This window comes from Paralichthys olivaceus, chromosome 12 (assembly GCF_024713975.1).
Source record: "Paralichthys olivaceus isolate ysfri-2021 chromosome 12, ASM2471397v2, whole genome shotgun sequence".
Lineage (NCBI taxonomy): Eukaryota > Metazoa > Chordata > Actinopteri > Pleuronectiformes > Paralichthyidae > Paralichthys > Paralichthys olivaceus.
This window is the reverse complement of record NC_091104.1, coordinates 7,853,411-7,878,675: the sequence shown is the minus strand read 5'-3', so window position 1 is coordinate 7,878,675 and position 25,265 is coordinate 7,853,411. Positions and strand designations below refer to the sequence as shown.

Below are 25,265 nucleotides of genomic sequence, written 5' to 3'. Positions count from 1 at the left end.
CATAAAGCCGCTAAACAACTTTCAGACCTATGATTGCTCTTCACACCTGTAAACTGTTTTTAATGTATCCGCAGTGTTGTAACTGAAATGTGGTGAAAAACAGACAAACAAACAGAAATACTAAATACTTTAAAACTGCCTCTGTGTTACTTCCTACACAAGTTACCACACGTTAATATGATGACGCACAAACAGACTCTTTTACAAAGGGAATGAAACAAAAATACAAACTCAAGATTTACGGCACAAGTGAATCTTCCACCAAAACGGAAAGAGCAGAGATCTTCAGTTTTCCTATAGAGACCCGGCGGTGCACCACGGTGGATGATGTGGACATTAAGTGCTCATTCTATGGTGAGGTTAATATGCTGCTGTGTTTAAGTTGATTATACACTAATGAGAAAACTGATTTTATTTTATTTAAAGCAATAAATCCAACACACTGATCGTTTAGAAAAGACGATGTGCTTATAAAATACATTGAATTATGTAGTTACCTGACTCCTCAGTTTGGGAGCACTGGACCTGACAACCAATATATAATAGTTTTGATAATCTAATATCATAATAACTCACAGGGTTCATTTGCCTGCAGGTCAAGTAGTTTTACTATGCACCATTTGTTGTAATGGAGTATTTTTGATTTCTCGTAATGTTAATTTTACTTTAAGTGAAGGATCTTTTCCTCTCATCAGTACAGATACCCCAGGTGTAAGAAAAAACTTTTAAATATGTTTCAGCCAATTGCATTTCAGTTGAACCTGTATACACACCAAGGTCTTTAATGAGCATGTCAGTGTCAGACGCAGCAGCGAATCATTTAATGCTGGTTTGTTGAGTCTCCCATGTGCTTTCCAAGCAGCGTTTCAGTAATCAGGTCATTTGTTTTAATAACAGCCATTAGACGTGATCATCACCACACAGCGGTCAGACAGAGAGATCTCACCCAGATTCATTTAGATGACACACGTTCCCACGATTAGACATTAAAGAGAAAAAAAATACTTAATTTCTGGTATCAATTGAATATTTGTGCTGTTCCCATGGAGATAACTTCACCCCCTCTTATTTTGAAATTCCAGAATATTGTAGGTGTAGAAGAGTTTTACCCTCGATGGTTAAAACATCTGGGCACAAGAACACAACATTGCCTTTAATGGGTGTCTACAGCTGTAAACATGTTTCCCCATGTTGATAAACTAACTAGCAGTAGTAGTTTACTACACAGCTAAACCAGAACTAATCATTTTCACTGTGATCTGACAAAAAGTGAATTCTCTCAAATCTGAATTTGAGAGAATTCACTGTTTTTTTTAGGGCTTGCAGGCACAATGTTTAACCCTGACTTCTCAGCAGTCTGACAAACTTTATACATTAATATTCAGACTCTTGGAAATCATTCGCTTTGGATTTTACATTCCTAGATTCTTTATGCACCAGCAGGTTCGGAATATTGTCTTTGTCCAGAAAGCAGGTCTGCCAAGCTGCAGCAGCATATTACTTCTGACTCTTCAGTTGAGGGCAAAATATCACATTTGTAAGAGTAAGGTAAAGTAAGAAAAGGTAAAAACACACTGGTTACAGCTCTTCACATCCAAACGTTACGATATTAAACTGAACATATTAGTGGTTTGAACTGTTACCTCACAGTGAACTTTGGAAACCTTTACTATTCAGTGACATTTCAGGCCACATGATCAATAATCGCTGATGAAAATCATCGGTTATCAATAGTTTATAACAAAGAGTCACTGATTGCAAGCACATTATACATTTAACAGTTTAGTCACAAGTCCAAGTTTTCATAGAGGAAAAAACACCTTTATTTACAAAGAAATTACTTAAGTTGACTAAATATTATTTCAAGGATTTAGTAAAAGAGGTATCATAGTACGAGACGTGCTTACGAGCGACAGAGAATGAAATGCAGGAAATATGTTGAATGCATTAACAAATGTATTGTGTTTGGATCATCGATCTGTGTTTGCTACAGCGGACACTCTGTTCCATATCCAGGCCCAAATTCATTCACCCTTTTCAGCAGCGCTGCTTTCACTGCATTGATCTTCTCATCCAGCTCTGTCAGACTGCAGACCTGAAGGACAGGTGAGGAGGAAAAATGATCTAACGACCGAAACAGTTTAACCTTCACTCACAATGTGTAATGAAAGTAACAAAGCAGCTTCTAACCTGAGCAGGGGACGTCTTTGGTCGCTTGTGCAGGTGACTCTACAAAATAAAAGCACACAAGGTTACATTCGATGTTCTGATTTAGTACAATTTATAAACCACCCAGAGCTTTGATAAACATACCAAGGTACATGTTTGGTCCCTTTCTACTTTACCTCAAGGACAGAAAAACTATTTACACAAGAGACACAGACTCGATTTAATGTTAAGATGTTTTTAAATACCAAACCCTCGGCTTGGAGTTTTCTCATGTCTGTTTTCCTTTCACAGAATGTGGCAGGAGATGGTCCAGGTCAGATGTTTTCATAACAGGAAAATGTCGAGAACATTCAGGTGGGTGGGGGTGTCAAAGTAGCATCTGTTGAATGCTAGAAACATCAACAACACGCCCACTTGCACGTGGTTATTCCCTAGACATTTTCCTGCTGACCTCTCACATGGGCTCACTGGGACATTTTCCAGACATTTTCCTACGTAGTGAGCAGGTCTGAGTTCAGTATATGTCTGAAAGCAGCTATTATAAAATACAAATAAGTGAAGCGCAACAGACACTGACTAAAGATTATAAGAAAAATATTATTATAATCATGACGGTTATTTCTAAATTGGATTATATATTTTTTTAAGAAAAGAGTGGTAGCACCAGACAACGTACGTGATCAGAGTTCAACAGAAGACATCATGTTTACAACTGTAAGACTGTTTTCACTCCACATCTTCAACTCTAAACCCTCCTGGGACTGTTTAGCTTTAAGTTGCTGCATAATCTGTTAACTTACCTGCTTTGCTGTTCAGTGTTAAAATTATGTTCCTGAATCCTCGGCCAAATGTGTGCGGCAAACTACAGTATTTTCAGATATTGCAGAAGAAGATGATGAAGAATAAAAAAAAAAAAAGAAAAAGTGGTGCTCCGAATATAAAACACCCCATCAGTTTATTCAAAGACACTCGACATCTTTTGCTCGGCTCACACAAACATGCAGCCAGTCAAGAGCCGACCGAAAGCAGCATACTCACAGAAGCAGCATGCTGTGCTGAGAAATACCAGTGTGAAGAGACATGCAGTATCTCAAGCACACTTACTCAGATAACTAAACACACACTGGACAGACTCCTTCAAGATGGGAAATTAGAGTCTGTGTGACTCTGCTCCAGTCTGTCGGGTTGAATATGAAGTCCAATAAATTACTGCCGCGTTTTTCGAGTCTGCGCGTCTCTTAAAAAAGCACGACGGAGCGAAAAGTCCTCATTTCTGGAGTCAGCTGCCTGCGCTGACCTAAATGTTCAAAGTAAATGTAACCAAACACGTTGCATGTTTGATTCACATCAACTGAAGTGTCGCTGAAGGAGGGAGACGTGTTGAAGTATCAGGACACGTCAGGAGGGAAACTCCTCTCACTCAGTATATTTCATTTTGAGCATTCTTCCACACCAGTATTCTTCAAACTGATTCTTTTCCTTAACTCTTTCTTGATTAAAGCAAATCCAAATATCCAGAATACAGGATGTTGTACTTGTACAAACCAGTGATTGCTGCATCAGAACCTGGTGAATTCAAGCTCCTGCAGGTTTTCCATTTTCATGTTTAACCTTTATCCGTTCTGCTTAATTTTTTCATTGTCATTTACTGCCCTAATATTATAGCTGAAGGAAGGGTGTTCACTTCAAACAGCCCTTTGTTGCAAACTTCATTTAGCCTTTTTCATGTGTCTGTTTCAAAGCCAGAGGACTCACTGTGGACTGAAAGTACTCGGGTGAGAGTCCCTCCAACTCCAGGATCCGATCCTCCAGCTTCTTCAGCCTGTGGTAGACACTCAGTGGAACCGGCCCCGCTGAGGATTGAAACACTTGTTGAGGACTGATTGTTTTACAGGACAAAGTCAACAGATGTAGGGTGGAGGCTGTGGGTAAAGATTTCTTTGAAATCAGGTAGAGTTCAATTTAGTAATCTCTTGATAGTTACACATCCTTTGCCTTGTAATGTTAAAGTTTTACGATGTAAAATTTAGGAAGTGTTCTAATCAACATTAACATTACAGACAGAGTGAGGCACATGTAGTATTTGTAAAACTCTTGTGTCTGCGTCCTTCTCTGACCTGTTGGCAGTTTGAGGTGATTCTCGATGTTGTGAAGTCGTTCTTCTATCGCTGCATTTCCACAGTTTCTTGCCATCGGCCCCCTCTGCTGCTCCCCAACCTCGCCTTGGCCTCCCCCTCCACGAGTCTGGGGTCCATAAGTGTTTACCACCCGTGTAACTAGCCAGTGGAGGGATACAACACATAAACACAAACTGAAAACCAATATTAACAGGAGACTAGATGATAAAATATATAACAGTCTTTGGCCACGGACAATTCATGCAGATATACTGAGAGTCAAACAAAACCCTTGACTTTTATTACTTCGATTATATAATCTAATAATAAGAATTAGTGCATTAAATCCTTCAGCAGTCATTTATTTCTGGTAGCATGGTCACCCAGAAACAGTGAAAGAGTACAGTGGCATTTTAATTATCTGCAGTAATGAGACAAAAACTATGATTAACACATTAAATAAGTCATTAGAAACATTTATTAGTACGCAACATTTTAAGGATTATGGACACGTGACTTTTTTTAAATAACTGTAATTTAAAAAAAGGATTGAGTTACAGGACATTTGCAGCAAATGTTTTTTTTTTTCTTACCTTTCACATGACTTTTAAAACCTGGATAAGGAGTGAACACTGCATCTGTTCTGGCACAACTGTTTTCTACAGGGAGAAAATTAATTTGAAAATGTTAAAAGAATATCATGTCAAAATGTAAATTCCAAACACAGGATTTAAAAAAACGATATATACCCACTCGGATTTTATCACAATTAGTGTGTCCTGATTTCTAGAGCTGGTGTCTTACACAGGCTTTGAATTTTTTTAAAAAGCCCTTCTGTCTGATGTTTTTCTCGTCGAAGCTGGTTGTGTTCTGAGGCCGAGTGTGTTACCTACTTCAGCCCCACTCTTCCAGCAGTTCAGCCTGACCTCTCGCCTGTGGAAATCAGCTCTCTCCCAAACATTGGCAATCTGTGTGCAGGCTCCCTCTCCACCCTGCCCCCAACCTCTCTCCCATTCTCACCCTGATTGCAGTCGATCACGTTGCAAAACTCGCGCACATTGTTTTCATTGATCTCCATCTGCTTGCGTTCCATAAATGCAGATATTCTTCGCTCAATCTGCGGCGACAAAGGAGAGACAACACGGATAATAAGATACGATGGATTGATGAGGCTATTGATAGGTGTCAAGAAGGCGATGAGTTGTTTTTTTGCCTATTTAATGATAACCATCTGCAACACACAGTCATTTACATCACATGGAATGAGAAATGTAGGAGGAAATGATTCCAGGTAGCCAAAAAAAAAGTTGAATTGCTTGTCATCATCACATGATGGAATATGAATACTGTTTGCTTGGCTACCAAAATAAATGCACAACAGAATGGGGCCTCTTGTCCTTCATCCACATGCAATCTCAGAGTAATGAGCATCCACTTCATAATTCATCAAGGACCTGGCCCTCTCTCAAAGCCCTCCAGCAATGTGGTCTGTTCTAACCGACCACAGCACTAAAGGACCCCTTATTTTCTGCCCAACTCATCTTATCAGGTCTCCATCAAGCATTTGCTTCACCGCGGCACTTCGTGTGCACATCCGCGGCAGCAATTACTTAAGATTATTCATTTGCTTGAAACAGAGTAAAGAGGCCTCTAAAAAATGTCACAGCTGACAGATCTGCTGACTGATCCGAGACCAACCTCTGACTTCCCGGCTTTGATCTGCACCATGACATCATCGGCCGCCGTATTGCTTTCCTCCATAGCCTCCGAGCTGGGAGGCTGGTGCTCCGACAGTGCAGTCGTCTGCTCTTTGTGTGAAAATGACGTGACTGTATCATCTGAAGTGTTGATTCTTGAAGATGATCGATCGCTATCAGCATCCACAAGAGTCTTTATGCTTTCTGAAATGGCCTAAATAAAAAGAATACTTGTTGTTGACTCTTGGCAAACAATATGTTTCATAAACAACTGATTCTCAGTAACAACTATAAAAAGATAAAATATGAACCTTGGTTCAACTCAAATTTACACATTTTCACTCTCATTACAATACAATCACACCCTGAAACCAATAATAAAATGTTTATATATCTGCCACATTACCTGTAATTTATTGATATGCTCCTGCAAGCAGGTGTAAACCTCAGCAGCTGAGGACGGAGGATTCACAGCATCGGTGTTGACTTCTATTCTCAAAGCACCATCACCTAAATTGAGCTTGAGTGCAAAAACACAAATGAGAGTTGTGCAGGGCAGTGTCACTTCCACTTTCATTAACAGCTCATGTAGTTTATGACATGGAATAGCATGGTCTCAGGATATTTCAAACATTTGTCAAGTAAATGTAATTTACTCAGGGGATGATCTGAAAGTTAATTAGCAACTATTTCTATATTGAAGTAATCCTTAACTCACTGTACAAGAAATAAAGCAGGAATCATTTGCTGGAATCTTTAAAGTCTTTTTATTATATGAATTTAATGTGTTTGAATAGTTGGCCGGATACAATACTATTAGAATATAATAAACAATACTAAGTCATCTGACATCTTAATAGGTAGTTATAACATTTTACAAACAAAATTATTTATCAAGAAATTATATTTTCTTGGGGCCGTAAAAGAGTGGAAACAATGCCACTAGAATTCTACACGAAATCCATCTTGAATTTAAAATGTCTTTTATGAATACAGTTCATCTACATGATGCAGGGGATCTAAGTGCACGCACATTCAAACAATGTGGAAATGCAGTGTTAACAGTGTTGGCGCTCTGATTTATTCTTGCTTCACAAGACAAAATGAATAAAACGATCGCATGTGAGTGAATAACAAGACTAAAGAGTCCCACAATGTGAGCATGAATAGTAATGTGTGAATTTTAACTGCTGGTTGAAGCGTTTGTGGATCATTGCTCAAACTAAAATAAGCAATAACTCAAATTAAAGGAGGATCTGTGAACATTTAAAAAATCTTTATATTTTCTGACATTTAACAAACAAATTAATCTTCACTTGACGCCTCGAGTGTAAAAAAATATATATTGATACTAATACTATAAATAAACTGTAATTGTATTTAATGTAGTTTATGTACTCGACAAATGTAATGACGCAAATACTTTAACACATGTAGAAACGCAGTGTAAACAGTGATAATACTGGTAGTGTTGTATTATTACAGGAACCATGAGACTGAGATTTAAACAGAGGGAGAAAATGTGAAATGAAACATTAGCTCCACGGTGCAGCAGCAGCTCTGGGACAATATACTGACACCAACATAAAGATGTGTTCACACTGGCTGAGCTGAAGCTCAAGTTACTCTAACTGAGGAAACTCCGCCGGTGTGAGCAGAGGCTAACTTGTTGCTAAAAACATTAGCATGTCGCTAGCTAACGGGCTGAAGAAGAACCGTCGCTCGAGGCTTCGCGGCTCAAACGGCGTCAACCAACCTCGTTCCCGAAGCGAGCGAGCAGCTGGAGTAAGACCCGGAGACAGTCCGAGCAGCTGGACGCTTCTCTGGACTCGTGAGGAGCAGCAGGAGGAGCAGCAGGAGCAGGAGGAGCAGGACGGAGGTTTCTGCTCCGCTTCATTGTCTCCGCCATTAGTGAGCACGGCTGCAAATACTGCCCTGTGATTGGTCAGAACCAGACAACTGTGTGCGCGCAGTGCGTGAAGAGGCCGGGTGCGCGCACGCAAGCTCAGTGCGTAAGTGTAGCCGCGTTGAATAGAATAGAAAAGAATAGAATAGAGAAGAATAGAATAGAGAAGAATAGAATAGAATAGAATAGAATAGAGTAGAGTAGAATAGAACAGAATAGAACAAAATAGAACAGAATAGAGTAGAGTAGAGTAGAGTAGAATAGAATGGTGTAGAGTAGAGCAGAATAGAACAGAATATAATAGAGTAGAATAAAGTAGAATAGAATGGTGAAGAGTAGAGTAGAATAGAATAGAGCAGAGTAGAGTAGAGTAGAATAGAATAGAATAGAATAGAATAGAGTAGAATAGAATGGAGTAGAGTAGAATATAACAGAGTACAATAGAATAGAGTAGAATAGAATAGAATGGAGTAGAATAGAGTAGAGTAGAATAGAATAGAACACAATATCGTTCAGTAAAGTAGAATAGAATGGAGTAGAGTAGAATAGAACAGAATAGAATAAAATAGAATAGAATGGAGAATAGTATAGTATAGTATAATAGAGTAGAATATAATATAATATAATAGAGTAGAATAGAATGGAGTAGAGTAGATTGGAATAGAATAGATTAGAGTAGAATAGAGTAGAGTAGAGTAATATAGAATAGAGTAGAATAGAATGTAGAAGAGTAGAGTTGAATGGAATAGAATAGAATAGAATAGAATAGAATAGAATAGAATAGAATATAGCTCTGGTGAAAAATGACACAAATATCACACTGTTAAAATACTCTTGTCTGTTACAAGGAGAACATTTAAAATGTAAGTCCTGCCGTGTTTAATAACAAATGCATATTATTTGTATGCAGAAAAATAACTTTTGTAATTTTAGAATTTACAGATAATGTTTTGCATTTTCATTATTGATTAAAATATAAAAATTATATCAATTTCAAACTGTCCCTCACAACTACAGGTTATAGTTTCATATGACAAGGAGAAGCAGCAAACTCTCATTTCAGAAGAAGGGATAAGATGATGTTTTTCACAGATTTAGCTTAAGATAAAATTATTTATCACTTATCATAAAAGGCTGTAACCTTTCTTACAAATTTATGTTCATAATTATCCAACCAGAAGAATAAACCTCAAATATATAATCATTTAAATTGTACATGAAAAACAAATTCCAATTATTTCCAAAATAGTGGTCAAATGATTTTCTGTCAATAATCGAATCATTTCATTCCTACTCATCTATGCTGTTGGGTATGATTCCCTGTATAATATCATGTTTTAGCTGAGCATTTTGCATTTTGTATGTCAAATCTTAATTTTTAAAGTAATTAGGAGCCATATCTATATTATCATGTAATAATGCTTCAGTATTCTCATTTAAAAAGTGATGGAGTAGAAATGTAAAGTAGCAGGATCTTTATTTAACTTGCTTTGTCACTGTTTTTAAAATGTTGATAGAAATACTGTTCTTAATTTCAATATCTTCATTTTATCTATTCATTACACATATGTAGTATTTATACATTTAGTAAGTCTCCTCTATTTAGCACTGACATATAAAACAAATATTAGATTGTCTAATATACGTAACAATAAGTTGCCTGTTTATTAAGTACATCCTAATGCAGTCTAATAAATAGGTTCTCCAATATATGAAACCACCTTAAAGGTTGGAAATTTCAGTTTTTACATTTATAAATGACAAACTCATAACAAATTCTCATAACTGACATTTTACCTTCGTTCACTGGAGGAACAAACAGAGCAAAACTTCTCTGATCACCTTTGCATTTTCTTTGTTCATCTAATGTCAGATTTATAAACTTCTACCTTACTGTTACTCTACATTTACTTTGTTTTGGTTGTGGTTTGTTTTTTGTATTTATTTAGTTATTTGTCAGTCAGTAAATGGATGGTACAGGTTGATACAGGAGAAGCTTCAGACTAAAGGACATCTTCAGACCTGGCTACCTGGACACTGGACTGACTCCAGTGGGACATGTGTGTCTGTGTTTGACTGTACTCTCCATCTCTTGCAGGAGAAAGAATGGTCACTCAATTATACGAACACTGTCCCTCAGAGAACGGCCGACTGTGCAGCAGGGCATCGGGATGGGAACCATGGCCACAATGGCGTATTTTTCTGTGTTGAGTGACTGTGGGAAAATCTCCCTCCTCTATTCAGACATTTTTCCCTTCTTTTCATATAATGAGGCGAGAGACTGATGAAGGCAACAACAGAAAAAGAACAATTACGGGCAATGAGAAAGCGCAACCACTCAGAACTCAATAATACTCAGTGGAAGGGTTAATCATTTTAGGAAGGGGTCTGAGGACAAGCCTTTTTAGTTCAATTCAACTCTGGGGTGATATTTTTTCCCCCTGAAACAGGAAGGGAACTGTAACACTTGACACGGTTGACATGCTGAGCCATTACTGGATGTTCTCACACAGCAAGGAGCTCAGAAATAAAAAAGAAATATTTAATTTAATGCAGAGCCAAGAACCAGGATTATTATTTTTCTCTTGACAACGCGGGACATTTGATTTAAGGAGTGGGGATATTTTTACATTTTGATTCTTCTATTTAAATTGGCAAATACAGTTTCATTGTATTTTTGTTAAATAAAAGTAAACTGGCAACAAAATGTTCTCCAAATAACAAAAGTACAATATTCATATATACCGAATGTGAACCATTAGTATTGTATCATAGCATTATTATATAATTCTATGCATGGCAGCACATCAAATTTACAATCTACTGATTGTTTTGTATGTAAACTCTTCAACTATAAAGTAACTCACTCGTCAGTTAATTAGAAACTGTAGTTTCAGAAATAAGTAAATACTTTATTAATGAATATGATTAATTAATACTATTTCCTGAAACCTTAATAACAACTGTTTCATAAATCATTTAATTTGTGTTTATGTAAACTATTGTTACTTTACAGAAGGAATTGTAGTTGATAACAAATACATTCATAAACATTTATGTATTAATACCTACATACAATTACATTTAAAATACGTTAGATATCATCTGTCTAGTGTTTAAACACTTCTGATGAAGTCGAGATGGGGGTTTGAGTAAAGTGGTACAAGTATCTCATTTTTAAACATTTGTTTGTGAAGAAAATAAATTCAAAATACAAACCATAGACAAAACACAGAGAATAAAGAGGAATTGAGAAATACTGCAGAACTCAAATATAATCTCTCCGAATGATGCAGTTTATTAACTGTTGATACACAGGATGCTTTGTATTCTCCAAGTAACTTTATAGAAAATTGTCTACTTTGGTTCACAAGAGTGTGTTCTTGGCAGAGCGAGGCAGTTTGTGTTGTACAGGAACCACAGTTGTGGAGGAGCAGCAGGAGGAGGAGGAGGAGGAGGAGGAGGAGTAGGAGGAGGGTAGTGAGTGAAGAGGGATTTGCCACTTGCCTCAGTCACATCAGCCACCTGCAGGAAAAGTAAAAAGGTCTGCTTTTGAGCCCGTCTGCTCCGCGGCAGATGATGTTGACAGAGCATGAGACAGAGTGAAGGCCAGACGGGAGGGTCAGGAGAAAGAGCGAGCACAATGTGGAGAGGCAAGTGGATTGCAGTGGGAAGGTTTTGTCTCGTTTTACTGAGAGGGGAATAATTAAATGTATTCCTTTCCAGTGGGCTTAGGACTGAGCTCCTCACAGCAGCTGAACATGTCGGACATGTTGCTTGGAATCACCATCGACTGATGTTTTTAACGGCCACTTTGTATTTTTCAAAAAATAGGAAGACTTGAAGCAGGAAAACATCGCAGAGGAAAGAAATGTTAAATTTAGAATAATGAAAAAACCCAGAATCTAATGACATCTGATAACTGAACTAAAAGTTAAATGACTATATTTATTAATAGCTTTGAGATTCATGTCTGGGACAAATTTGAAATGTGATTTTAAAAACATGGTTTTTGATGAACTGCCTGCATTGGAAAAATGTCCCGGTCCATATTGCAGGTGCAAAGATATGTCACTGGATAAGTGACGGAAAAGTCAGGGGATCACTAAAGTCTTTAGGATTCATCCTCTGGGCACCAGGAACATTTATACCATATTCAATACAAATCCATCCAATATTAACAGAGATATGTAACTGCCTGGTTAGCATGGTAACATGAGTGGATTAGAACAGTTCTCAGTGGAGCACATACCTAATGCCAAAGCCCAACGGCCCCTTCAATTCAAACAAGCTGCACCAAACTGCACACACTCATCAGTCCCCAGTTATTATTGTTCCCTGGGGAATTTTATGAAAACTGCAACTTTAAAGTAGCTGAAAATTAGATTCCTGGATCCAGCTCTTTGTCTGGATTCATGCATAAGAGACAGTTTGGTTAAAAGTGGTTTTGAAAGCCAGAACTGACCGATAACTGTCCTGAGGGTTTTTACAGCTGAGTTAATGTGAAGGGGAAACTACCACACTGGTGCAGAGCAGCCTCCACTGAAAGTTAGCCATGAGTGTAGAAAGGCAGGTTACTGCTTTAAACCACTTCTGACTCTGAAGAGCATTAATGATATGGACAAAGCGCTAAGGATCCTCGTAAAGTTATTAGCTGGCTTTTATCGCTGCACACTGCTGTTCCTGCCACATTTCCAATCAGCGAGAGGAAGATGCATGGCCACCAGCACTCAAGCTTCTGCATGTGCAGTCGCTTAATCAGATTTGCACATGTTTCCTTACATGTATGAGGCGATTCAAGAGGTCTCTTACCTGGCCTGTGCCCTCATAGTTTCCATTAAAGGCCTTTTTACTCACCGTAAATCTTTTTTTTTTTCTACAGTTAACTCATATCTGACAAGGCCATGGAACACAACTGGAAAAAACAAATCTAAAAGCTGGTGATATTACACAAGCACCATTCGACTCAGACGTCGAGCAAACTGTCACATGACAAGATCCATAAATAAATAAATAAATAAATAAATAACAGAGCTTCATCAGTTTTATTAATCTTGATGATGGTCCCAATTTTCCTCTGAATGCATGAATTGAGTGGATAAACTGAGAGTTCACTCAACATTGAATTCGGTTTTAAAAGAAACAAAACTAGTTACAGACTTCCCAGCATGCCTTGCTGAGCGTTGAAAAAACCTTTTTTGGTTTGAAGAAAACATTTATGATGGAAACCAGCAGCAAATCTCCAGTAAATGCTAATTTAAAACTTACCAATGGAGGTACACATTTAATTCAGTTCCTATAAAGACCAATTAAGAAAATTCCTTATTTACTAAACTTGCTTCTTCAAGCTCAATCAATTCTTAACTTAATTCTTTTAATTTTACTTTTTTTTAATGCCTTTAAACCTAAAAAAGTACTATAACTAGCATTACATTTGTAAAAAGTTCTGGCTCAGATTCTTGGTACTCAGTATGTTCTTGTTATTTTCACGTGATTGTGGCAGGAGTTGCTGCGATGAACGTAGAAAGGTTCTCTGGTGTCTTTCGGTTCACTGTTTGAGTTTTAATGCGTAAAGCTTCACTCCCACGGCTCTCATCAGCTTCGTTTTAAGAGGGAGCAGGAACCTGTCTTCAGAAATGAACCCACTTCCCAGCACTGTGTGACAGGCAAAGTTAGCTGTTTAACACAGAGGAGCTTTTTACAGCCACAGAGCCAGTTATTCCCCTCAGGAGATAATGGAAACCCAAAGCAAACAGAGGGTTGATTACTGAAGCTACATTTGCACAGTGGCCTGAAAGATGTCCCTAAATGAATGTGTTGCTCTGTAACTGAAGTTCACCACATAAATGGAAAAGATGATATTATTCAAGTGTTTAGTTTGGCATTTTTTCCACTGCCCCCCAAAAAAACTCAGTAGCAAAGTTTGACTAAATATAAAGAAATAAAAATGTATCTTGCGGAAATTGCAACTCTTCCTCGTGTCGTTAACCCAGAGCAAGAACTGAGAACGTAATGCTAGCTACAACTCTGACTACAGCTGTCAATTAATGCAGTGGAGTAGAAGACTGCAAAAATACAAGTAAAGCTCGCAGAGTATTTTGTCCCACAAATGGACAGCACTGAGTCCTACAGTAAAGACAGACCAGGTCACTGGAGACTTGTACGTGGTCCTCGCTGCGTCTGAGAGAGGAACTGGTGGAGCCTAAATGGCCGAAGTGAAGTGCAGGGAGTGAGAGTCCTCCAATCACAGAGCAGTCTTTCCCCGAGAGGCTGAGTGTTGATGGTTCCCTTGTTATCACATCCTCAGTCAGAACTATGGAGATGCGTCTGAAACATGGGCCGTCTGCCAGCATCAGCTGAGACATGAAACATGTGACAAACAAATGATGGATAATGGTATGGAGCAGGATAACCCCCGTTACAGTGTTATGTAATCGGAGTATTTTTTTTTTTCTGATAAAATACAGAGTTTACAAAAATTATTTATATGACTATTTTATAAACATGAAAGGATTTTTTGTGTTTTAAAGAAATGAATCTGATTTTAGCTCAACCCCTCAATTTACCATCTGTGAGCATATAAACAGACAATTTTAACAATTGTAATTTCTTCCTTTGAGACATATTCATATAAATACAACTGTGTTATATCATAATGCCATTCTACATCTCGACTAATAAAATATGTTTTAAACTAACTATAATATGTTTTAAACTCTTTATCAGACGTCTTATCTGCCCTCTATGCATTTTAAATAAGTATTGTGGGTAAAAGTACAACATCTGTTTGTGAAGATAGTGAAACAGTTCAAACATGAGGAATCTACTTTCTCCCTCAGGTGGTGGAGTTAAATCCTCATGTCTGAATAGAAGTGACTGGATTTTTGTATTTTCAAGGATTTGTTTAGAATATGAGTAAATTGAACTCTGCACTCGGCCTACAGTTATTTTTTCTTACACCTCAGTTTGTTGATCTGCCTCTCGGTCGACCCCTATATGAATACATCTTGATATGTTACCCCCCCCCCACCTCCTCATTTCATGACACCATCCCTGCCCCCACCTTCATCTGACTGCACCTGTCACCTGGGGGCCTCTGCCTACATTCAGCATCAATTTACATAACCTCATTTAGCAGTTCACAAATCAGAGCCATTAAGAGCTACTAACAGGAGCCAAGGGTTCTAATTTAGCTTCCCTTTCACAGTGGGAAAATGGTTCAGTTCAGGCCTACAAATAAAGATTCAGGTCTTGGCTTTGATTGTTGATTGTGATGGAAAATGTACAGATGATTAGAACAGACCCCCCCCAACACCCCCCACCCCCCACAACCCGACCCCCACCCCTACCCCTGTATTGATTTTCTGCCAAAACACAGCAGGCGCGGTCCTGCACTGGAAATCCACTGGAGGAGGTGAACGCAAAGAGTTTGTTATGATGATATATATATATATATATATATATATATGTGCAGTATATTAAAGTATACAAGTATTAAGTGTTTATTAAAATACAGGGATGATGCTCCAAGAGAACGATGTTCATGTTTTCATTATTTTACGGTTGTTCTGTTTATCGTTGATTAAAAAACAAGATTGATTTTTAAAACTGAGAGTGATTAAGTCAATATAACAAATTATTTACAATGAAAACACTGCAATTTTTTTGGTTCCTCTGTTTACACGACACAATATCCTTCAAGTCAATAGCCACACAGTCATTTGAAGGATTTGCTCCAGACTTAAATGCTTTTATTTACATTCGCGTGGCAGTGTGACAGTAGGAAAACCAATTCAGAGAGCCGTGAATAGCCGAAGTCAAGAGCTGAAAAATTATTTTCAATCTGCATTCAATTTGGCAAAGATGGGGCTCATAGAATAAAGAGGCTGATTCAAATTTCCACTTGTTCCCCACTAAACTTGGTGGTGCGGCGCTGTGAACGTGTGCTTTTAGTGGGCATTTTTGGGGGAGCATGTTTAATTAATCAACAAATCAGTGCTCTTCTCAATACCGCTCCAGACGCATATGTTTGCACTTCAGGCCGCAGGACCAGGAGGAGGCTCTGCATGAGATGCATCCAGCCGCCTACAGATTTTGTCTACCGCTGTTGCAAAATGTGATTGCATAACATCAGTCATTAGCGGGCAGATAAGAGCGGCAGTAGCAGTAGAGGCGTGGAGTTGGCAAGGTTTCGAGGATACACACTGAAAGACCCAGACACATGCATTGACTGTATAAAAGCTCAGGGGGTCAAGTCACACAGAAAAATGAAAATGTTTATGAGGTATGATTCAGTGAAGAGCCCCTGTCCAGCTCTGGTCCAGCTCGTTTTTAGTCGTTTCACTTGAGGATAATTTATTACAAGTGTGCAGAGCAGGTCTATGTGGGGGTTGGGATTTAGCAGAATGATGCTTGAGAATGCTATAGCAACCAACAAGAGGTTGTGGGCCTTTGGTAAAAGCAACTCTGAGTAAAAGGAGATCGCATACTGATCATCATGGTGAAACATGACATTTTAACACAACACTTGGTCAAACAACAGCAACCAGGCTTTTATATATATATGTATATATATGTATATATATATATATACTTCCTTGTGTTGTTTATTAGTGTTTTCAATCTCCTACTTTCTTTTCACATGCTATTGTGTTGTACAGCCCAGATCATCCACCACTATAAATAATTGTATAATATATATAATTGTATAATTATATAATTAATAAGTATTTTTGTAGCATTCTTTAACTTATTATTTGCCCTCATCCTTAGTTTTATGTTTATTTCTTGGTAATTTCTTTAAAACCATCACATTCCTTATAAGTGAAACATATTTGACCAACAAAGATGATCCTGATTCTGAACTCACACATATGCAGCTACCTTGAACCAAAATTCTATTTAATTCACTTTTAATTTTATAGTACATAAAATAACTCAAGACACTTTACAGGTGGAGACCTTTCACAATTATACAGAAACCCAACAGTTCCCACAACGAGCAACAACTCCCGTGTACCTGGAAGAAACTTCCGTCAGAACCAGACTCAACGTGGGCGAGCGACCATCTGGCTCCACTGGTTGGGGAGAGAGGAGAGAGAGAGAGAGGGGAGAGAGACCAGGAGCATTTGTGTAATCGTCACATTTCTGTCAGACAATGAAAAGAATAGACAAGATAGATGTAATGATGTTAATAATGATAGCAGCACCAGCTAATAATATTCAGTAAGAGTTTCAATACCATAGAAACAAGCATGTTAAGGTCACGCATTCTACGCGTTAATGTAAACATTTTCAAGATGCAAGAATTATCACTATCACTGTTATTTTATTTGGCTTTATAATATGATAATGGTGTATTATCACTATCATGTCAGTATTATCAATAACTTTGAGCTCATTGTGACTACTACAGTGTAAAATATATAGGTTTATCTCTTCAACTAATTACTTTCCAGTACTGTTCCTCATATTTCAGAACATGCTTTTAAAAAACTAGATTAAAAAACATAAATAACATCATTTGTATATTATTATATATAAGTGACCAGGTGTTTAAGGTTTTCACTTCAGGTCTGGAGTTCATACAAATACATACACTTCAGCAGATAAGAAGTAAAGACCCATTTACCTCCAACTCTTCTATAAAGTCTCAGCCTGAGATTAAATTCTAAAAGAACAGAGTTGGAGTTCAGCCAGTATCTTGTCCATCACTCCTTAAAAAGGGCAAAAGGAAGGAGACAAATGTTGTTGCTGTGTAGCCTGGACGAATTACTTTTAATGAACATGTCATTAATGAAAATAGACTGAACGGTCTCAGAGCAAACAATGATTCTAATTGATTAGCATTTCCCTTTTTAGGGAAGAAGGAGGGGGGCGAGCCCTGATTCTCTTTGTCCAGCCTCTCTATTGATTACCTGCTATATGTGTATCGCCCCGCATGTGTTTTCCTTCATTAAGAGATAACGGGTTCCTGATTACGCCCGTCCCTGGGTTTAATGTTGCTTAATGTCTACTTTGTCCCTGTGTCATGTCCCAGGGCAGCGAGGACAATGAGAGAGTGGGTGGGCTGTGGTGGACCTGCAGCAGGGAGACGGTGCTCGGGGTCTTGCTGCTGCAGGGGGATCAGTGCAGAGGTTAGAAAAGCAGGAGCTTGTGGAGCTGACTGAGGCGCAGCGTGTGGCCCCTGAGTCTGATTCACTCTCACTTTACACGCCGCTGTCTTTCTGCTAAACTGCCATTTTACTATCAAAAAACAATTCACCCGAGGAGAGGTGTCACAGGTCGTTCCCTCCTGCAGCAGAAAGGCTGTGCAACCGACTCAGTGGACCACACACACCAAGTCTGCACTTTGAAATCACCCGGCTTCATTTAACTGTGCAGTATTCAGTCCGGTCTGCAACTCATATATATTCATATATATATTCCTCTTTCCTGCTGTAACAGCTGATTTCCCTGTTCCCTCTTACCTTATTATACCATATTGTTTCGTAACTTATTGTATCTTAAATTATCTTATCTTATCATATGTCTATCGTATCTTGTGTCTTATATGTTATCATAAGGTATTATATCTACCCCTGACATCCCTCAATTGAACATAAACCTGACATCTCTGAGATGCTGCAGTGAACCAGCTGCTGAACATAAATAAATGTGCCACTATGGCGCACACACACACACACACACACACACACACACACACACACACACACACACACACACACACACACACACACACACACAGTAGTAGCTCTTTAGGGGGATTATAGGACACGAGTCCTTATTCCGTCGATTTCCGTTTATTTAGCCTGTAAATTGACCAAGTAAGAAATCACATAGTCTTCTGTCCTACTGAGCAATTCAGCGACCGGAATAACATACAGTGACAATTGGCCTAAGAAGAGAACTGCAGAGTTGTGAGGAGAATTGCATGTTAGCTAATTGTTAATTTAAGCGGCTCGCAGTGGCTAATTATGTCGGCACAGCCAAACCATTTGCATGATGGACCAGCCACCTGCCTGCAGGCGCTGCCAGGGCAAACTATATAATTACTGAACAGCAGTGGGGCAATTTTTGACTGTCGCCCCTTTTGTGTCACATGAATTCCTCGTAATGACATATTTCATTAGGGGGCAAATATCACCCCCCCTCCTGTTTGCCGAACAAAACATGTAGGTCTCAACAGGTCCTAAATACACAGGACCTATTTACATCCGACTCCAGCCTGTATTTGTATTAACCTGTAGTTATGTGCATCTTTGCTGTGAGTTAAATGGACGAGCTGCGCCTTTTCTCAGCTCACATGCACGGGCTCTGCTCGGGTTAAAATAGACCAGGCCTTTTCTTTAAAGTGATTGCAGCCTGAACTCATTAAGCTGTCAAATGTCTGGGCTTTGGGATCTTGATTGCTTATTGTGTAGCAACATTCAAGGAATTTTTTTTTTACGCCTGCAAAGAGACGTACCCCACTATTCACTCACACAGAAGAATGGACTGACTGGAGGTCTGGTTTGAATATAGGATGGTTTTCTCAAGTTTTCCCCCTTTACTAGAAAATGTATAAAGTTTTATTATCTGCTTATTTCAGCATCAACTTAAAAAAGAAAACTAAATATATATATATATGTAGAATAATATACAATATGTATAACTACACATTTTTAATGCTTTGACAGGGTCTTACCCCACAAGATGTCTGTAGTATTCTTATATTCTCTTCTCGGTGTGGTGTAAGTTTTCAAGTCATTTACTGAAGTAAAAGTATCAATACCACAAATAAACAAGTTAAAATCCTGCATTCAAAATGTCAGTGTTGAAAATATTGAAAGTAAAACTCAATATGCAGATTTATAACTATATGTTATAAAACAGGATGTTGATGAAGCAACTTTGAGCTACATTTAACTACTTTATAAAGTGTTTGGAAGCAAATACTTTTATCTGTAAAAATACAATGTGTTTTAAGATGATAGGTTTGACTGTAATGTGTAAGTAAAGTAAAATGGAGTACTCAAGGGAAAGTAAGTATTTCAAATTTGTACTTGAATGAGTATCAATACCCTATTATCCATCACTGTTCCTAATATTTCATAAAAACTTTTCATGATTAACTTAACTTATAAAATAAAAACCCATTTTAATATAACAGATATTTAGATACTCTGGTGTTTATGTCATGCACATCAATTTAACTTCACTCCAGGTCTCGTCTTTTGAAAGAGAGACAGCCCCGGACATTAAAAGGAGCAGTTGTTGGTGCAGGTCTGTGGAGGCAGCAGCAGGACCGAGGTCAGTGTGGAGGGTTCAGTGTTAACGGGGTTAGTGATGGCTCGTTGCTTCCTAAAGGACTCCTGCTGCTACTGTACACACACATGACAAGTCCGCTTTACACCACCCTCCCCTAATTGGCATGTTTAACTGGAGCTCTCTCTTGCTCTCTCTCTCTTTCACACACACACACACACACACACACACACACACACACACACACACACACACACACACACACACACACACACACTTGAATTTCTATCCCTCTGAGGACCGTCTCTATATGTTAAACCATGCAGTCCAACAAGCTCAATCTAAGTCTGCTCCACATTTTAAACTCAAACTTGTAACTCTTATCCTTATTCCAATCAGAAGCTCAATCTTTTCAAATGAAAGCAAATACTTTCATCAAACACACGAGGACCTGAATGAAAACAGTGTGAGCTTCAGTTGAGTTGAGTACAGTCAGGAAAAGTATTTCATTATTTGACAGGACGAGAGCAGATCACAGTACTGATGATTTAATCAGACCATCTTCATATCTAAATATTTCTGGTTCACTGTCACTATTTATTCAGGCTATAGTTAAAATAAAGTTGAGATTACAACTGATGGATATGTGGTGGTGTTTTTTTCTTAGTTTCCAGGATGCACTCATTGGTTTTATACTACTAAACTAACCACAGCCATAAACTAACCACAGCAACTAAACTAACCACAGCTACTAAACTAACCACAGCAACTTAACTAACCACAGCTACTAAACTAACCACAGCAACTAAACTAACCACAGCTACTAAACTAACCACAGCAACTTAACTAACCACAGCTACTAAACTAACCACAGCAACTTAACTAACCACAGCTACTAAACTAACCACAGCAACTTAACTAACCACAGCAACTTAACTAACCACAGCAACTAAACTAACCACATCAACTAAACTAACCACAGCTACTAAACTAACCACAGCAACTTAACTAACCACAGCTACTAAACTAACTAACCACAGCAAATTAACTAACCACAGGTACTAAACTAACCACAGGTACTAAACCTACCACAGCTACTAAACTAACCAACCACAGCAACTTAACTAACCACAGCTATTAAACTAACCACAGCAACTTAACTAACCACAACTACTAAACTAACCAACCACAGCAACTTAACTAACCACAGCTACTAAACTAACCAACCACAGCAACTTAACTAACCACAGCAACTAAACTAGCCAACCAACCACAGCAACTTAACTAACCACAGCAACTAAACTAGCCAACCACCCACAGCAACTTAACTAACAACAGCTACTAAACTAACCAACCACCCACAGCAACTTAACTAACCACAGCTACTAAACTAACCAACCACAGCAACTAAACTAACCAACCACCCACAGCAACTTAACTAACCACAGCTACTAAACTAACCAACCACAGCAACTTAACTAACCATAGTTACTAAACTAACCACAGCAACTTAACTAACCACAGCAACTTAACTAACCACTTCTGCTAAACTAACCACAGCTAATAAACTAACCATGGCAACTTAACTAACCACAGCTACTAAACTAATCACGGCAACTTAACTAGCCAATGTTTCAGTGACGTTAAACTCTTTGCAGATGACAAACTGCTTAAAAACAAATTCACGCAAACAAATCAAATGTTTGTCATTTCAGAATCCGACAGAAGAGAAATGATAGAAACAGATCTGTGTTTCTGTTAAATGATAAAATATTAGTTATTTAATATTTAGTATTAGTTAATATTTAGTATTAGTTACATCATAAACCAGATTTAAGTTCAGCAGAGACAGTCTCACAGTTCAACTAAACTAAAAGTTAATTAAATGTTGTGGTCTTATTGTGTCCATGACTTATTTCAATGCAGAATATTGAAGCTTACATTCTCCAGAAACCTTCAAACTACCTGTTCTCAAATGTTGTTCCATGTGGAGAAGATAAATAGTGAAAAAATATTTGACAAAAATATGAATCTTTGACATTTTTGTAAAAGACCAAATCTTTACAGACTTTTCAATGATAATTTTTAAACAATCGGGTGAAAGGAATGCAACACTATTTATCTTTTATCATTCACAACAGTCTCTCTCCTATGATGTGTCCTTGTGTTAGTGATCCAATGACCTGTCAAAATGTCAAATATCCATTTTGAAGTTTTCTGGCTTTGAATGGAGGAATCTTTCCCTGTTGTAGTAGTATATAAATAAAAATGAATGGTATCCAGCCCTGGAGAAGTTCTCCTCTAAAAAAAACCCCCAAAAAAACAAAGCCAAAGAAAGGAGGAGTACAAAATGTGATTTGTTCATAGGAGGGAGGAAGAGAGAAGAGACTCCACTCAGCCTGCTCTGAATGCTGCATTTCATGCCTGCAACAATTATGCTGAAAGGTCAAGTATTACAGCATCTTGTGCCTCGCTCTGCATGCAAAATATTTCAGTTCCGAAATGACCCTCGTTTGTGCTCTTTGCACAATGGATTGAAGAAGCAGATAAACGTCAGACAATTAAAGATTTTTGCTGCTAGCTGACAATAACATTTACCAAAGGGGGGGGGGGGGGGGTGATTGCAGTTGCTGTGTAATTGTGCTGTTTGTAATGCACGTGAATGCTGAGGCCTGCTGCAATGAAATGTTGAGGTGAGTGGCTGTGTTTCAGAAGAAGACACTATTTCATTTCAGCTCCAAACATGGTTATTATGGCTACATATGTGAAAAGAAACTCCGTCAAGTCTCTGGTTACAATGTGATGAAAATGGATTTTTAAATATTTGATGTGTAAACCTACATGTTGAAGTAAATAATGGAAAATCATGTATTTATCTATTTCAGCACCGTGGACAGCACCAGATTCATCCTGTTAGAGATGTAACAGGAAAAAAACTTCGAAACTGTTCAACCTCCATTTTATAATGAGTCCAGCGAAGAGACCTTTTTTAATTGTGATATTCTTACCATCCTAACCTTTATGGTGTACTTTGTTTTAATCAATTAATAAAGTATAATGATTATATCCTCGTTCTCCTGAGAGCGTTTATGTCTTAAAAGCAAAAGAAAGGCTGCAAACATTTCAAACGATGTAGGTTTTTCTATCCAGAGCAGCCAGAGTTGGATTTACCTCCTGCTCTCGAAATATTTATTCTCAATTTTTTAGTGGAATAAAAGGCGATTATTCTTAATTTTCAAAAAGGAAAAAAAAAATACTTTAATACTTTAAAAGGGAAAATTAAATAAAAATGAAATATTTAGAGATTTGTATTCTTAAATTCCATGAGGATTTAAATCAGCTCTTTTTGCAGCCTCAACTTTTTAAGACGCAGCCGTATTTCATTTTCTCTTTGCACACTGACTTCATTCCACGGACACTGACAACAGGCGCATATATAATCCCAGAAAGTGAAACTGAGGCTAAAGCGACGAGTGAAATTCACATGCAGCCCGTCACTAACTCAAATATGATTACCTGGAGATTAGCGACTAATTGCTTGGGCTTCAGGGAGAGCAGCCCAGCATAAAGCCAGGAGGACTTGTGGAGCTGCACTGTGGGATTCTATAAAAGGAAGCGATGAGAGCACACACGCTTCCAACAAGTCATTCTCAACAGCTACACGCTGCACACAAAGACCACACACGGCGCCAAAGACATGGTAATGTAATCCCAAACTTCTCACTTCTGTCCCCAACAAAACAGGCGCAGCGAAACGCCTCATAGAAGATGGTTTGTGATGCTGGTGAGATTCCTCAGAGGAGTTTGATCTGCTCGGTGGCAAAGACACGTGAGTCTAGAAGAATCTCACATTTCCTTTCAAATTATTGAACTTCTTCTTCTTTTTTAAAGCTGCGTGTCTAAAATAAAAATGAGTGTTTCAAAGAAATTATCCAGTCAAGAAAAATCACAACCTCTCAGTAGGAGACACACACACTGAGGCCGAAACAAATAAATAAAAAAAAGGGATAAAGAACCATTTTAACTCAGTAGTAGGTCAAATGTAATTTCCCAAATTTAAAATACCAGGAAACAGAAAGAGGAGACAGGATTCAGAGGCAACACGAGTCAGGTCCAAACTGGTCCTGGAGCATTAATGCAGCTGCAAGTGAGAGAAGAATTCACTGCACTTTAAATAATCCTGATTATTCATAATAAATAAAAAAACACATCTCTGTTTTTTTATCCGAACACAATCCTGATTCTGATTCTGATTTGGAACATACACCTGGTGATTAATCACATTTTATTAGGCCTATTTGTAGCAAAAACAAATTGGACCATTATTAAAATTATTAGGATTATTATTATTATAATGATGATGCTATTTAACTCGTTAGTAGTAGATGTAGGTCAACCGATTGAGGAACGTTTGCTTTCTCGTTTTAGGTCTAAATCATAGCTCGTCGTGTTTCTCTATAACTCTGTCAGGCCTCGACTTTACAAAGCAGTCTAACAGTAAGAAAAGCAGTGGCCTGATTGGCCTTGAGATAATGTGTGACCTATAAATGCAATGTATGTGATTTGGAGCTGTACAAGCAAAATTGAATTGAAAAATCAAATTTAAAAAATGTCCCCAAACAAGTTTAGTTGATTAGATTTTCAGAGATTAAGTTTACAAAAGTAGCAAATGATCAAAAATAATTTGCTTTTATGATGGATTTTTTTTTTAAATGAAGAAAAAATATTTGAATCTAGAAATGTAAAAAAAAAAAAAAAAAATCCAGGCGGAAAACTACTGGAAATTAAAACTTCAGGACACGTGACAACAATGAAAATCTCCTGTCTTTACCTCCGTCGCAAGAAGACATATGATTTAACATTAAGACACGTGTCTATTAATTGGACAATAATTTACCAATATATAATAATTATAAATGAATTAATAAAACATGAATTACTTGTTTTTCATTCTTGCATTGACAGTTTATAGGTTAACTTTTCAAAAGATGTGTGTTATTGACACAATCAGGCTCCGCCGCCTCTTTACAATTCCCTGATAGATTATTGATAAAGCGGCTGATAGCAGAGCGGCTGTTTGAGCAGAATACTTCAGGGGTGTTCATCGATAAGCTGCGAGTGTGTTTGATG

The 25,265-nt window shown here is 37.9% G+C and overlaps 1 protein-coding gene and 1 long non-coding RNA gene across 2 annotated transcripts in view; both read right to left on the bottom strand.

Moving 5' to 3' along the window:
• Window positions 1–1,799: 1,799 nt before the first annotated feature.
• mbip (MAP3K12 binding inhibitory protein 1) lies at window positions 1,800–7,928 on the bottom strand. Its single transcript, XM_069535859.1, has 9 exons — window positions 7,740–7,928; window positions 6,390–6,503; window positions 5,985–6,197; window positions 5,307–5,403; window positions 4,880–4,945; window positions 4,287–4,445; window positions 3,925–4,022; window positions 2,191–2,229; window positions 1,800–2,095 (listed from the first exon to the last, which is right to left on the bottom strand). The coding sequence occupies exons 1-9, from the start codon at window positions 7,890–7,892 to the stop codon at window positions 1,988–1,990; spliced, it is 1,047 nt and encodes a 348-aa protein (XP_069391960.1). The 5' UTR covers window positions 7,893–7,928; the 3' UTR covers window positions 1,800–1,987.
• Window positions 7,929–8,320: 392 nt separating this feature from the next.
• LOC138412347 (uncharacterized) overlaps window positions 8,321–25,265 on the bottom strand; it is a 40,013-nt gene continuing 23,068 nt past the window's right edge. The window contains exons 6-7 of the long non-coding RNA XR_011244780.1: window positions 16,909–16,966; window positions 8,321–14,245 (exon numbers count right to left, since the gene is read on the bottom strand). This is a non-coding gene — a long non-coding RNA (uncharacterized lncRNA). The remainder of the gene's footprint in view (window positions 14,246–16,908; window positions 16,967–25,265) is intronic.

Excerpts from the sequence above, each read along its gene's own strand:
- mbip (XM_069535859.1), bottom strand. The coding sequence starts at position 7,892 with ATGGCGGAGACAATGAAGCGGAGCAGAAACCTCCGTCCTGCTCCTCCT. Across the intron at positions 6,198-6,389 it reads AGCATATCAATAAATTACAG|GCCATTTCAGAAAGCATAAA; the intron begins GTAATGTGGCAG and ends CTTTTTATTTAG. Across the intron at positions 4,023-4,286 it reads TCACCTCAAACTGCCAACAG|CGGGGCCGGTTCCACTGAGT; the intron begins GTCAGAGAAGGA and ends TTCAATCCTCAG.